Source organism: Trachinotus anak, unplaced genomic scaffold, assembly GCF_046630095.1.
Source record: "Trachinotus anak isolate AG129_WGS33_773 ecotype Australia unplaced genomic scaffold, CSIRO_AGI_Tana_v1 ptg000010l, whole genome shotgun sequence".
Lineage (NCBI taxonomy): Eukaryota > Metazoa > Chordata > Actinopteri > Carangiformes > Carangidae > Trachinotus > Trachinotus anak.
In genome coordinates, this window is record NW_027273861.1 from 23,333,887 (window position 1) to 23,347,980 (window position 14,094).

General features: G+C 39.4%; 1 protein-coding gene across 3 annotated transcripts in view; it reads right to left on the reverse strand.

The window, feature by feature from the left end:
* fnbp1l (formin binding protein 1-like) overlaps positions 1–14,094 on the reverse strand; it is a 51,638-nt gene that overhangs the window by 23,898 nt on the left and 13,646 nt on the right. For all 3 annotated transcript variants that reach the window (XM_071486312.1, XM_071486311.1, XM_071486313.1), the window contains exon 2: positions 569–684. In XM_071486312.1, coding sequence (XP_071342413.1) covers positions 569–684 — 116 coding nt within the window. The remainder of the gene's footprint in view (positions 1–568; positions 685–14,094) is intronic.

Sequence of the window (14,094 nt, forward strand, 5' to 3'; positions counted from 1 at the left end):
CTTCTTGCATGCACAAGTAATTATGTGGTTAAGTTATTGTATCATTTGTTCATTTCGTTGCACGTGTAACCATTTGTATATCACCCTCAGGTCAGGAGATTATACTAAATTAATCAGACCTGTAGGTGAGGCATCACCTTCTGCACACATGTACTTGCATGCTGTGAACTGACACGTTCTCTCTGTTCTAGAGACTGGGAGGGTCCACCATGTGTCACTGAATGGTTTGAGGGTCATTTTCACTCATAAATGTGTTTAAATAAGTAAATATTTGCTGTTGATGCCGTCATGTGGAACAGTAAAGTCTGTCCCAATCACATGTTGATGTCATGAAACACAGTAAGTTATGATATATTGGTGTAGTCTGATCCCAACATGTGCGTTCTGTCCTGGTCACAAGATACAAAAACTTACAGGCATCGCTTTGATAAAGCATGATGTAAAACAAACAAAAAAAAGAGTAAGGGCGTCACCCTGAGCTGTGCTGTGAAAGCTTTGGTTTGTATATTAGTATACTTGCCCAGGTGTACTTGTTGCTCTTTGTATATGTGTGTGTGTGAGCATGTACCGTAGCTGCTTAGCGTAGGTTTGCTCGATGTCCAGCCTCTCCTTGACAAACTTTGCGTAGCGCTCCAGAAAATCGATCCCCCACTGAGTGTGTTTGTCCAGATTCTCAAACTGGTCCTGAAGATAAAAAAATATGGAAGGCAGAGGAAGGGAAAGATATGAGAGAGAGAGAGAGAGAGAGAGAGAGAGAGAGAGAGAGAGAGAGAGAGAGAGAGAGAGAGAGAGAGAGAGAGAGAGAGAGAGAGAGAGAGAGAGAGAGAGAGAGAGAAAGAGAGAAAGATACATGTAATTTATATGAATGAATAAAAAAATAAAATAAAAATTTAGCAGACAGTAGATTTGACAGCTGAATGGAAAACTAAATTAAAATTCAGGGTTACATGACTCAGCCGTCTGTCTGCCTGAATATAACTCTGCACTTATTCACACAAATAAAATACACATGTCCTCCTGCCAGTGACTCAGCTGGAAAAGTGCTTCCTGTCACACATGCTGTATGTCTCATACATCAGACCACTTTTAAATCCGCACGCATAAATCAAACTGCAGCATCACATTTACCTCATGCAAGACTTACATTACAAGTGGCCAAAATTACAGCTAGATAAATATGATAATAAAATTGTGCCAAGATGGAAAATGAGCTTCCCCAATACAGTTCATGGTCTCTATAAATTACATGGAAATTTCGAAAGACAGAAAAAAGCCATGGAAAAACTGAAAATAAAAATTGTCTTCCTCTCTTCCCCTCTCTCATCCCTCCTTCATTCCTTCAGGCTACAAGGTTATTGACATTTTGGTCAGGAGTCCAAAGCTTAAGAGGAGTTGTGGTGATTTTAACATTACCTGCGCTGGAGAGTAATTTTAGCGCCGTTCAGAGTTCATATGTAGGTAATTTTTCTGTAATAATTACAGCCACAATTCCCTCCTGTTTTTCTGTGAAGTTGCTAATGCTCCTTAATTTTAATCCTGTCCTGAGTGGAATCCTTGTATTTTAAAGTGGATTTTTCGGTTTTCTTTCCCATGTGAAGTTTTTTTTTTTTTTTTTTTTTAAATCTGCTCAATATGCAATTTAAATTTTGTTTTCTGACAGATGAAAACATGTTTACAACAACATTTAGGCATATTCGAAAACCAATAAGAGGGCATTTTTAAAGCCATCAGGAGAGAAAGAGATCATGAAATGTAAGTAGGTGCTACTTTTCTCATTTATTTGCTCTCGTTGGTAAATTGCCACCATTAAACTAATGGCGAATTAGCTATTAGCAGTTCCAACCTTGTCCTGCAATATGCCCATGAATGTACAGACAATGATCACTGTATTACTTTGAGACTGAAGGAAACTTTAAAATTAGATAATTCTCAAGCAAGTTCTGAAGCGTCTCTTTCTAGTATCGTTGACTCATTCTACTACCTCACGTCTCTCCCTCCACACCTCCCTATCAACTCTCTTGGGGAGGCTTTTGTCTTTCTCTCGAAGTATCTTGTAATTTCCCAGTTAAAATCCCGTCCGGAACGATGAATTACATCACACAGGAACATAGTGAACATTTCATTCCCCACCTCACCATGTAATGTGAATGTCATTTCCATGGAGCTCAAGTGATGTTGTGGGTTAATTTCTATTCATTTTTATTTCTACTTTTAATATCATTCTAATCTGGCAACAGCATCATGACATGATGATTACGCGAATCACTTATACTTTATGACAATGACACACCTCCACCCTGTTGACGTCAGATTGTTTGTCTTCAGGATAGATAGACTGGCAGCAATGGCTCTGCTCGGCTGGAAAAACACAATCGTTCATAGTTCTTTGAGCACACACACAAGGGATTATAGAGGCTGATTTGTTGTCAGATGTCCATTTGTACTGTCAACAAACAATCTTCCCACCATGATCTGTGTGTGTCCTGGGCTGTAGTTTAGAGTGAAGGGTCACAATTATGAATTTAGTGCTTCAATCATTCATTCCTCTAAGCGTCAGTAAGAATTTTATGTAAAAATGCATCCTCCTGCTCAGTGTACATGCAACATACAAATCCTTGTGCATTTTTTAAATGTATTTTTATTATGTTTTATCCGACTAACTCATTATGTGAACCATTTTCCAAACAAGTTCCCAGATTCCTGGATGTTGCACTTCTGAGATAGCATGGAGTGGTCTTTAAACTCCATGTTGGTTCATTCAAGGACACACACTGTCTGACTTCTTGTTGTTGAGCAGCATTCCTAAAGCAATATATTACCAATTTCACATTATGCATTTCATCATGTTTATGTTTTGAGACATGTTATGAACGCTTTGTAAAAAAAACTTGCTGTGTTATCGAAGTGTGTGTAAATTTGTAGTGAATGGGGAAAAATGCAAAAAAGTCAGAAAGTCTGAGTGTATGTAATTCTTAGGCCAAACCCACAAAAGATTTTTTAAATTCACAATACACAACTGTTTGTTTTCAGCAGCGCTCTTTCCCACTCAGACACATTCACACCTGGAACCTGCCCCGGACAAACAGTCTTATCTGTCCCCCGCTGCAGCAGTTGCTGGTCATTTAAATCCTTTGTTTATGGGCAACACAGCGGTAGTAATACAAGAGGGGTGGGAGGCACTTATTTTCTTCTTAATCCTGAATTCTCCAGCCACACTGGAGATCAAATTTGCATCTTCCTAGTTTACATGCCCACATGCTGATCTTTAGGCCACTGCTGCCCACCGAGACACAACACCACTTTCAAAAATAATCAGGAATTGACATAAAATTGCTGAAAACAAAGCTATAACCTACCAAAATAATATGTGGGGTTCATCAGCTTTTATATATGAAAAAAAAACAACAAAACAAATGGATCTCAAGCTAAATCCACATTGTGGATACAGCATATTTTTATGGGCCATTAGTGCCTGTATGTTGACTGTTCCCACACGACAATGTAAAAGGTAGACGTGAGCCAGTATCCTGCTCTTTTTAAGTGTGGACGCTGGAATCATGATACCCATCAAGTGTTGTGCCCTAGCTACCACTCTGTCTGTGTCTCTCTGCCTTTGTGTGTGTGTGTCAACACAAACCAAGGCCTGGACTGGAGCAAATAAGGGTCACCATGGGAAATACGAGACAGTGCAAGACAGCCGACCTCCTTGTTTGAAGAAAATGATAACTGAACAAACACAAAGACAGCCACTGCCAAGCAGCATTGTGTTTTTAAACTCGAGTCACCTCTGTGTTTTGGGAGGATGAGTGTAGAGAATAACTGCATGTTGGTAGAGGTGAGTAGATTAGCAATTCTTGCAAAAAGTATTTTTTTTTTTTAGCAATGCCCAATTCTTGGTCCTTAATCTCAGGACCAGGGATTGGTCACCAGTGCTGGCGACCATTCATCCTACTTTGAGCAAGATGCTGAACCCTTACTGACAAAAATGTCATGTATGGGAAGAGAAAGGCAAAGAATGTCTCTATGATGATCTACTTTTATTTTGAGTCCTTCTGTGATTTCTGTATTTATACTGTTGAATATTTTATTTTATGTTCCAGAAATTGAGCTGTTTGGTGCAAAATTAAAATGTCTGTGAAACTAAAAATGAGGGTTGAAAAATGTTTCTGAAAATTAGCAATAAATTAGCACTAACCTTGTTTGCATTCACTAAGTAGTACTCTTTTTGCAATTAATTTATGCAACCACTGTCCATAAAGCCCGCACAATGAATCAGTGAAGCATGTAACTCCGGGTCATATTTCCACTGTGATCTGGGAGAGAAAACTGATTCAAAAATGGAAAACAAGATAGCGCCTGCAGTCCAAGAACAGCCTTCAGTTCAAGATATATGCTGACTAAGTGCAACCACTGAGACAAACAAAAGGAGTCCAGCATGTTAAAACTAAACTGTGACTGTGTGAAACATGGACTGGCAGAATAAAGAGCTTCCTAATGCCAGTTTTATCAGCAGGAAAAAAGACCTCAGTGGTGTAGAAATCTAACAAGAGTCAAGCTGCCAATTTTCAAGCATTCTTGTAGATTTAGCCCACAAAGATGCAGCCAAGATGTGCAACAGCAACAGAGATAAACAGCTGCACTGCAGGATGTTACAGAGAAACATATTTGAAAGGCTTGTCTTTGTTTTGCCATTATCTGCATCCTGCTGCACTGGTCACTGGTAAATGCCTGCCAGCCTGTCTGCCAGTTACCAGCCAGGTTTGCATACATGCCTGTCCAGCTCCTTATAGCCAGCGTCTGTGGCCAGTGTCTGCCTGTGGTTGCGTCAGCCTGTGTAACGGTGTACATGAATAAGTAATGGAGTATGAGCTCATCGTGTAGTTTTGTGGCAAGCTGAACATAGACTGGCTCACTGGGGAAATGACAACATCTTTGGGCTCTAGGTTTCTGAGCTCGCAGGAAAAACAGTAGGAGGATGAGAATGATGATGAGGGCTGCAGCATAGCCGACTAAATCTGAGAGCTACAATCTGCTCTGCACTCAGTAACCCACGCTGCTGCAGCACCTGCACTGTAACTGACACTTTCCATTGAGGGAACCAAACATCTTATTTTCTCTGGCATTCAGATCTCCTACTCTACTATGAAATACCAAGGACAGCATTTACTACTGATACAATAACTTATCTTCCTATATAACCAACACACATGTGAGTTAAGCAGACAAGCAGGCCTACACATTATTACAATCTGGTTTCCACCTCAATAAATCATGCAGTCTTGGTTCCAAATGCAACTTTCGTGATAGTCAAGTAAGCCTGGTGCAATACTTCTGTAGTTTCTGTTTATGCAATTAATAAAACAAGGTTGCCAATAACAAAATAATCCATCAATTCATTAAAAAAAGCATTTGAAAATACTCTGATACAAGACTTAAACCCTAGCTTTGAGGTAAACAATAAAGAAATCTACTCACTTATATGCTTGGCTGTCCACAGCCACATATGGAGTTAATAAAAGGAAACATTTGTACCACTAACAATCTTGTTATGTACAAGACAAAAAAGATGAATATAACCTGACTACATGTTTGGCTCCAGTGCCATCTCCCACCATTTTTCAGAATTATTAGAAGGGAATAGTACAAAATTAACAAATACAGATTCAACTAGAAAATATGCTGAGTCATATAATAACAGACTTCATATTAAAAAGTTCAAGTTCATAGTAAATGATCTGGATCTGCTCCAGAATTTAACAGGTTCTTCCTGGCCCATGCCCCATCCCTCCACCAAGTTTGGTGAATATCGGCTCAGTAAATTTTACGTAATCCTGCTGACAAATAAACAAACAAACAAACCGACATACAGCCATTGGTGAAAATTGGTGGAGGTAAAAAATAACAGACCTCGCAGCAATAGCCATGTTGTCAGCAGCAGTAACACAACATCCTGTCACATAATCATCACAATCATAGGAAGGGATGCCTTCACAAACAAAACAGCAACACTGCACCGTCTATCACAATGCATTTGGGTTGAGCCGACAATACAATTACACTTAAAATACAAAAACACATATCATTATTGAAAAAGGCTACACTCTTAAGACCAATTTAAGACCATTACATTAAGACCAATTAAGGAAATGAGGTTGAATAATATTCAATATTTTGCTGCTTTAGGTTCAAGGTCCTGGTATTGTGCATTACTGTGACTATTAACACCAGTGCTTTTTCCTGTTTGGCCAAGTCAAAATATCTGCTGTGAAAAAGGCTTATTATAGCAGATACAAATGTACATAGCCAATAAGCCTCGTTCTTCCCTCACCACCGAGAGCTCAGACCAGGGGTGAGGGTTTGAACACAGGTCGACTGGTGAAAATGTATTAACAATCTGGTGTGATATCTGTATCCATCAGCAAACCTCACCCTTCATCTTTCCCTCACCATGAATAAGACCCCCATTAAGTATTTACTTAATAAAAAAAACTTGAAACTTCAATGTGTTGATAAAGATTCATTATTGAATGTATAAAATGTTAAAATAAACCAATGGCACTTTTTTTTTTTTTTTTTTTTTTTTTTTTTTTTTTTTTTTAAATCAAGCACTGCAAGTCACTTAATTACCACATTTCATTTATATTTCATAAATTGATTTATGAACTGAGATTATTTCAACAGTGATAATTTTCATTGGAGCTATGATGACTCAGCCAGGCTGGTACACTGGCCAACATTATGTTATTGCAGATATACTAGTATCTCTTTATTATACATCTCTGATAAATCAATATCAGCCCAGAAGATTCAGTATCAGTTGGACCCCACACACTAATTTTGGCCATTCAGACTACACTATATAATTTTTTGTTGGCACATGCCTAATTGGACCCATGCCACTGTGGCCGGTGGACAAAGGAAATTTGTTTCCTGCCCAGATTCAAACCCAAAAATGGGTCACAGGTCTGATTCTGCTACGTTTCCTACTGACAAAGCCACTGCTCTGCTTTAATGAGCTTCAGTCGCAGGGTGAGAGAATAAATTAGTCATTTAGCTCCCAGTCGAGGAGGGCTGAGGACGCCCTGTGTGGAGATTCCACTGTGGAAACACCAATCAGATGGCTAGACAGCCCCTCCCCAGCCAATGAGAGAGCCAGACATCCTGGGTGCATTCCATGAGAAAAGGCGAGGTTAATTAGCATAGAAAATGCTGCTAGGACAATAGACTAATTACACCCTGTGCATTCCAGAGCAGAGTGCGCGCACGCACACACACACACACACACACACACACACACACACACACACACACACACCAGAGCACACATGGCACAGACTGGGTGGGAAATGTCAACTTGTCTGAAACACTGGGATCAGTATGAAGACCCCCAGGCTCAGTCTGCAGGGTGTCTGTGTTCATCTTCCTCGAAAACAACCAGAAAAAAAAATCTCTTCCAAGAATGTGATGGGGGAGATGAGACAGACGTATTGAGCGTGTTTGTGTGTGTGCTGGAGGTTGAAGAGGGAGAGCGAGGGAGGAGAAGATTGGCATTTGGAGAGAGGTTTTGGAAGGGGAGGTAAGAACAACAAGAGGAAAGTAGGAAATAAACTGGACAGGAGAACAGGCCTGCGTCTGTGTGATAAACATTCATTTTGTCTAAAGCCCTGCTCGGATGCAGTTTATTCCTCGGGGGGGAGCTTGGTTGATTTTAATATCAGCTGCCCTGACCAGTAGGCCTGAATATCAACACTGATCTCCCAGTTCCAGTTGATTTCCATTCACCAAGTCGTGAAAACGATTAATTTTGTTTTTTGATTCAGTTACATTTAATTTATCCTGGACATCCACTTTAATGATCCCTTTGAGCACAGACAGGGCAGGAAGTGAAAGTCTGCTCACTAATTCACCTGCAAACGGCAGACAGCTGTTTGCTGGTGTTACCTCCTTAGCAGGGGCAGACTGAAGTGACCGGGATGCACACACTGTTCATTCGACTTCCAAACCTTTATATTCATTCATTCATTCAAAGACACACAAAAGGGTCCATAGCAAGTAAGGAAAAAAATATATATACATTAATAAAATAGCTATCAAAAAAAAATAAGTAGAATATGTCACATCATTAATTAAATATACTTCTCTCTTGCCAGTGTTTTCTGAGCCTTGGTGAGTACCAAAAGCAGCCAGAGATAAAACCTCTTCAGCAAACACAAACCAAAGCGAAGATCAGTGTGCAGAGTCCTTTTTGAGTCTATCCCTCATAGATGGATAAAATGTTCTGTCACGGTTTATTTAATTTCATATCATAACATCAGTATTGGGTACTAATACAATAATAAAGTGGAAAATCAATTAAGAAATAGTTCATGGATAGAATTTGTAAACAGGACTGTATGTATGTTTTTGGTTCATCGAGGTAATCAAACACATGACAAATCAAAGGACTTCAGCACATTAATTCAGAGAAAAAGCAAATGCAGTCTATGATAATAAAGCAGTCTTGCTCACTGATTTACAGCATTGCCCACAAAGGCCTTACAGATCTGGAGAAGGCTATAAAAGATAGTTACCATGGTATAAACAGTAAGGATACATGCATTATCACATTATACTCTTTTAATGCTGACATCAAACTATAAAAACTTTTATGGCAACACTACACTCTCACTTTTACTGACAAAGATTATACAGTATTTATTTTCAAAAGTTCAACAGAGGTAGTATGTTTGGTTTTGGACTGTTGGTCAGACAAAACAAGCAATTTTAGTCACAGCTGAAAGAGTCGACCTACATCTATTTGGACTGTGAGTAGAGGCCAAAAACACCAGAGGCTAAGTACACAAAGTTTATACCTGTGTAGATTACAGACACACATACATGCACATGCTTTGCTTCTTCCTTGCTGAGAGCATCTGGATTTCAATAGACTTGGGTTTTTGTTGCTAAAAGGTTGTTGTGTTGAAAAGTCTCCAATTGCCATCTATGGGCAAAACAGACAGGAGCACTGGCACGCTGTCCACTTCACCCCCTCACTTCTGTGCAGGCAGGAGGAACAGCCAGCTCCTTCAGCTGGTTTACAAACCCTCTACTGCAGGTTTTAGCCTCAATATTACTTTGTTTTCATCACCGATTCTCCAGAGAGCTTTCAATGGGGAGTCCTTCAATCCCATTAGCCTAATTCTGTGTGTTAGAGGGTTTGATAAATGCCTGACCTACATGAGCACCTGCAGCTCTTCACATTCCTTCACTTGCTCTCCTACACAGTTTCCAAGCGTAAAGCCAACAGGACGGCAGTTAAACTGTTAAAATTGAGACCTACCTCTAACCCGAATTGAAACGTTCACTCGAGACTACATCATACTAACCAGATAAAACAGTTTGGCTGAAGAGTTTTTGCCGCAGTATGAGTTAAGTTTGCATTGAGTTTTTTTTGTTTTGTTACGTTTATTGGAAATTTTCTGACATTGTGATTTTTAACTTGCAACCACCTCATGTCAGTGCAGCTTAGGGCTGCATATAACTTTACTTTCATTATCGATTAGTTTGCAGATTTTTTTCCTGATTAATCCTGTTATGACAGATCAAGGTGATATCTTCAAATGTCTTGTTTTGTGCGATCAACAGTCCAAAATCAATGGATACTTATTTTACAGTGATATGCGACAAAGACAAGCATTAAATCTGAACACGAGAGAAGAAAATGTTTGGTTCCGTCACTTCAAAAACCTAAAAAACAGCTTCTTTTCTCTGTGGAATAGCATTGTAAAATCTATATATTTGTGATTTAGACTGTCGGTCCAACCAAAAAAAAAGCTATTTGATTATTTTGGGCTCCACAAAATCTTGACAGGCATTATTTATTCACCGTTTCTGAAGTTCTAGTGACTAAAGAAATAGCTGATTATCAACAAAACTAAATATATTAATCAATGATGAAAATAATCATTAGTAGCAACCATAGACATAAATGATTTTACTTTGATTTTGTAAATATAGACTCAGATAACTGAATGTCTTTGGAGCTCATTTAAATGTCTTATGTAGCTTTGAAAAATCTCATAAGTACAAAATGCCCATTTTATTTATACCTGTGAATACCTGCCAGGCTGTTAACCTGACTTGACGAATGTTTGCAGCAGTGTAGGTAACTGAATTACTTATATCACACACACACACACACACACACACACACAAACACACACCTATCACTGTTTGTTCTGCCTTGCAGGAACTATTTTCATGTTTCTTTCTTTCCCCTCCGGAAACAGAAAAGACTGCATGACTCTAGCTCTACACAAACAAACCCCAACCTTGCTATCCATACAAACTGTAGAGGAAATATGTGATTCATAGCTCTTCAAATTATACGTAATTTCAGTGGATTAAAATTAATCAGAGAGTGATCACATCATGGATCACAGTCAGCTCTGAGTCAGTGAGCAGCTTCGCTCCTGCAGACAGTCACTCTGTGACTCCACATTTAGCTCCATTCATACTGATCAGTGTATTTACACTTAAATCATACTAATTTGGGGTATGGGTGCACCCTAGTGTACACCAGTGGAGCCAAATGTGTTCCTGTGAGGTGTTATATCTGTGTTTGTTTACATCAGCTTGAATGGTTTGGTTGAGGTCAATAAATGGGTGTTTCTTCCTGTTATGTAATAGTTGGAGATTTGTTTTCCAGTCTGTGTATTGTTTACTGTTGAGCTGAATGATTTTCTCGAACAGATTTACACCTCACTAACAGCTACACAGTGGTCTAAGAGGAAAACTGTTCATATGTTTCACATCACAGTCACAGACATCTTGTATCTGAACAGAATCAAAGCTATGAGGCTGTGTAACCCCTGAAAATCTTGTATTCTAGTAATCCCTCTTGACACTCTCCGCTGGAATGCGTGCTTTCATTTCTTTCAGTGGGTGGACCAGTCAAACACTTTGTCCAATCACAGGCCCAAGAGGCAATTTAACAGGAACCTGTGCTCTTTGTGTGCCAGCAAACACAGCTCAGGGGAAAACATCAAAACTCTTTCCTGAAACTCAAAAAGAACGCAGATGGAAAAAGCATTGCAACTGCTAATAAATACCTTAAGCACAGACGCTGCATCAGTTTCAACACTCAAACACTGATTGGCAAATGGAAAGCTGGAACAGATGTCAGGTGAAAATGTCAACGATGGTCAATTCCACTGTTTTTTACTTGTGTAACAAACAAAGAAGGCAAACATGCACAAAGTATTTTTTAAAGTAAAAATCTGTCATGATCTCTAGAGCTAGTCACCTGATTTGTTGAAAAGAAATCCACTGGTAAATATGTAGTAATTGATTAATTATTTAAAGTCTTCAGCAAGCAAAAATGCAAAATCATTTCTCTAGTTTCACATTAACATTTAATAGTCCAGCCCTACTCTGGTCAGCAGCACGTCACCAAAAGATTCATGCAGAAGAACTATTAAAAATATTATTCTACAATCCCAGCATCCGCCAGTTTCTGGGATGGCACAACCTTGACCATCATTGTTGTATATTTTTCTAATTTAGGTGACACAAGTTGCAATGAAATATTTCTGACTGTGGGGGAGTTTTTTTTTAGTTAGTTGGGCATCTTTGAATGAACACAGACAAGACCCATCAGAAGGTGTCTGAGTCAGAGACAGGTCAGTCAAACATTAACCCAATCTGGGCATAGAAGCACTCTGTTCCACTAAATAACCCTTATACTGGGCCTATTATCTCAGCAAGATTCATCCAGCAAATGTTGCCTGATGACAAATTCTACTTTAGTGGCATTGCTGTACTAATATACTGACATTTAGTAAATAAAACAGAACTTTTCGCAGAACACTGTGGTGTTGGTTCACACTTCATTCAGATTTCAAAGGAGCCAAGGGCAAAAAATCACTTTAAAGAAGTTGCTGCTCTCTCCATGTTAACAACACAACCATAAATCTGTGACAGTCACACTTTAACCAGTCACATGTTAGTCAATGCGTACCAACTGTTTTTTGCTGACCGGAAAGACTGACACCTGGTTGTCAAGAAGAGAAGAGAGGGGAGAGCGGTGAGACACATGCAGATAGACAGCGTGCACATATGTGTGTCATGTTGATAATAAACATGGATGACAGCGACTCCTTCACCTGACCTCTTTTACCACAATAAACACTGTGTTGCTGCAGCCAGCAATATGCGCGCACGCACACACACACACACACACACACACACACACACACACACACACACACACACACACACACACACACACACACACACACACACACACACACACACACACACACACACACACACACACACACACACACACTCACACTCACACTCTCTCCCTGTCCGTATTTCACACAAACAGAACAATAAACAACTGTATACATCTAGGCTAATGTGCTTCATTAAGGTGAAAGACAACAATGATTATTATGCTGCTTTGACTATGATCCACAGCTTCCAATGTGCCAAAGACAACACACTGAAAAGTGAGGAGGCTCTGAAGTAGACAGTGTCTCCTGTAGCAGCTGGTGAAAAAATCTTGGCTCAGATGCAAGAAATATCATGAAGATTTCACTTATAACACTCTTTGCTTAAAACTCTGAACAGTGCCACAAAACAATGGAGTCAAATACATTTTCATTGTTGTATATTTGACATTTTTTCCAAATGTATAAAAATCATGAAAAAATAATGTCTTTTTCCACATTTTACTATTAAATTCAAAAGTGGTCAAATACAGTCAAGTTGCCTGTACAGAGTACTTGATATGTTTACACTGTACACATTAATTACTCAGCAGTAAACAGCTGTCTCATTGGTCCACCAGCAAAACCTCTGTTTGTTGGACCACTGGTATTCTGCAACAAGAGCCAAGAAATGAGAGTAAACCTGCACCAGCATTAAATTGCATAGTCATATCACATGCAGGTTTGCATGCCAGCACTCACAGGAATCAGGCCCATGAAGAAACAATTAACCATAACAAAGACATTATTGCCTTTTAGCAGGGTACTTATATGTGAAAACCATGGTAAGTCTTTCAAGGGTTTGCAGACAGCATTACTAACTGATGATGTGATCCAAATTCCACTGACATTCATTCCCAAAACCGAGGGTTTGACTCCAGGACATTCCGACTATATTTAAAACGTGTGTGTGGAAAACACACACACAAACACACACACCTGGACACTCCTGTCTGTGGCTAGCTAGTCAGGTTTCATAGCAACATGATCCAGTCTATTGTCTTACTTCCCTGCTGCTTCACATACACACCCTGACAGACTGGTTAGACAAGAGGGGCAGAGAGACAGGCACACTGGCCCTGGACTCACTTGGTTGACTAGTCTGTTGTATTGCAAACATGTTGCAAGTCAACTTAAACTGCTTAGTTCAGCAGCTCAGCACAACCTATCTCACTTTCTTTCTTGCAAGAAAAATATTCTCAAACAGTTTCACCCAAGCCAACAAATCCACTGACCCACATGCTATCAGCCTCTGTCCAAAGGTCAAAGTGAATAAAATGATCCAGACAGTCAAGACAGTTCTCCAACTCTGAATTACAAGTCAGTGAAATCTGAGAGCTGTGAGTCCTCTCAACTTTTGCTCTGTTTTTAGCTGCAAAATATCATCATGCTATGTTGTTTATACCTGCTGAGTGGCAAGGGGTTAAGCTTGCACATGGGTGCCAGGAGTGAGCCCACACAAACTTAATACCCTTTTATTCCAACAATAAACTTAAATAAATACAAGAAGTTGACACAGTAAGGATGAAACATCCAACTCTGATTTCAAGCCACAACAAAGCCACAAATCAAACCGCAGCTGGGAATTTTCGGGAATTTATATTGATTCAAACGATGAGGATCTGATTCACAATTGGTCCTTTTGAAAAAAGCTAACGTGGCAGGTCCAGTTTCAACAAAGTCAAAATCTTTATTTTTGTATGACAAAGTGTTCCCCATCATCTCTGGGATGCTTTGTTTACATAATTAGTAAAGACTGTGAGTGCTGCGAGATGTTTCATAAGACTGCTGTTAACTTCTGCCAGGTTATTGCTGAATACTCCCACATACTCGCTCTCAG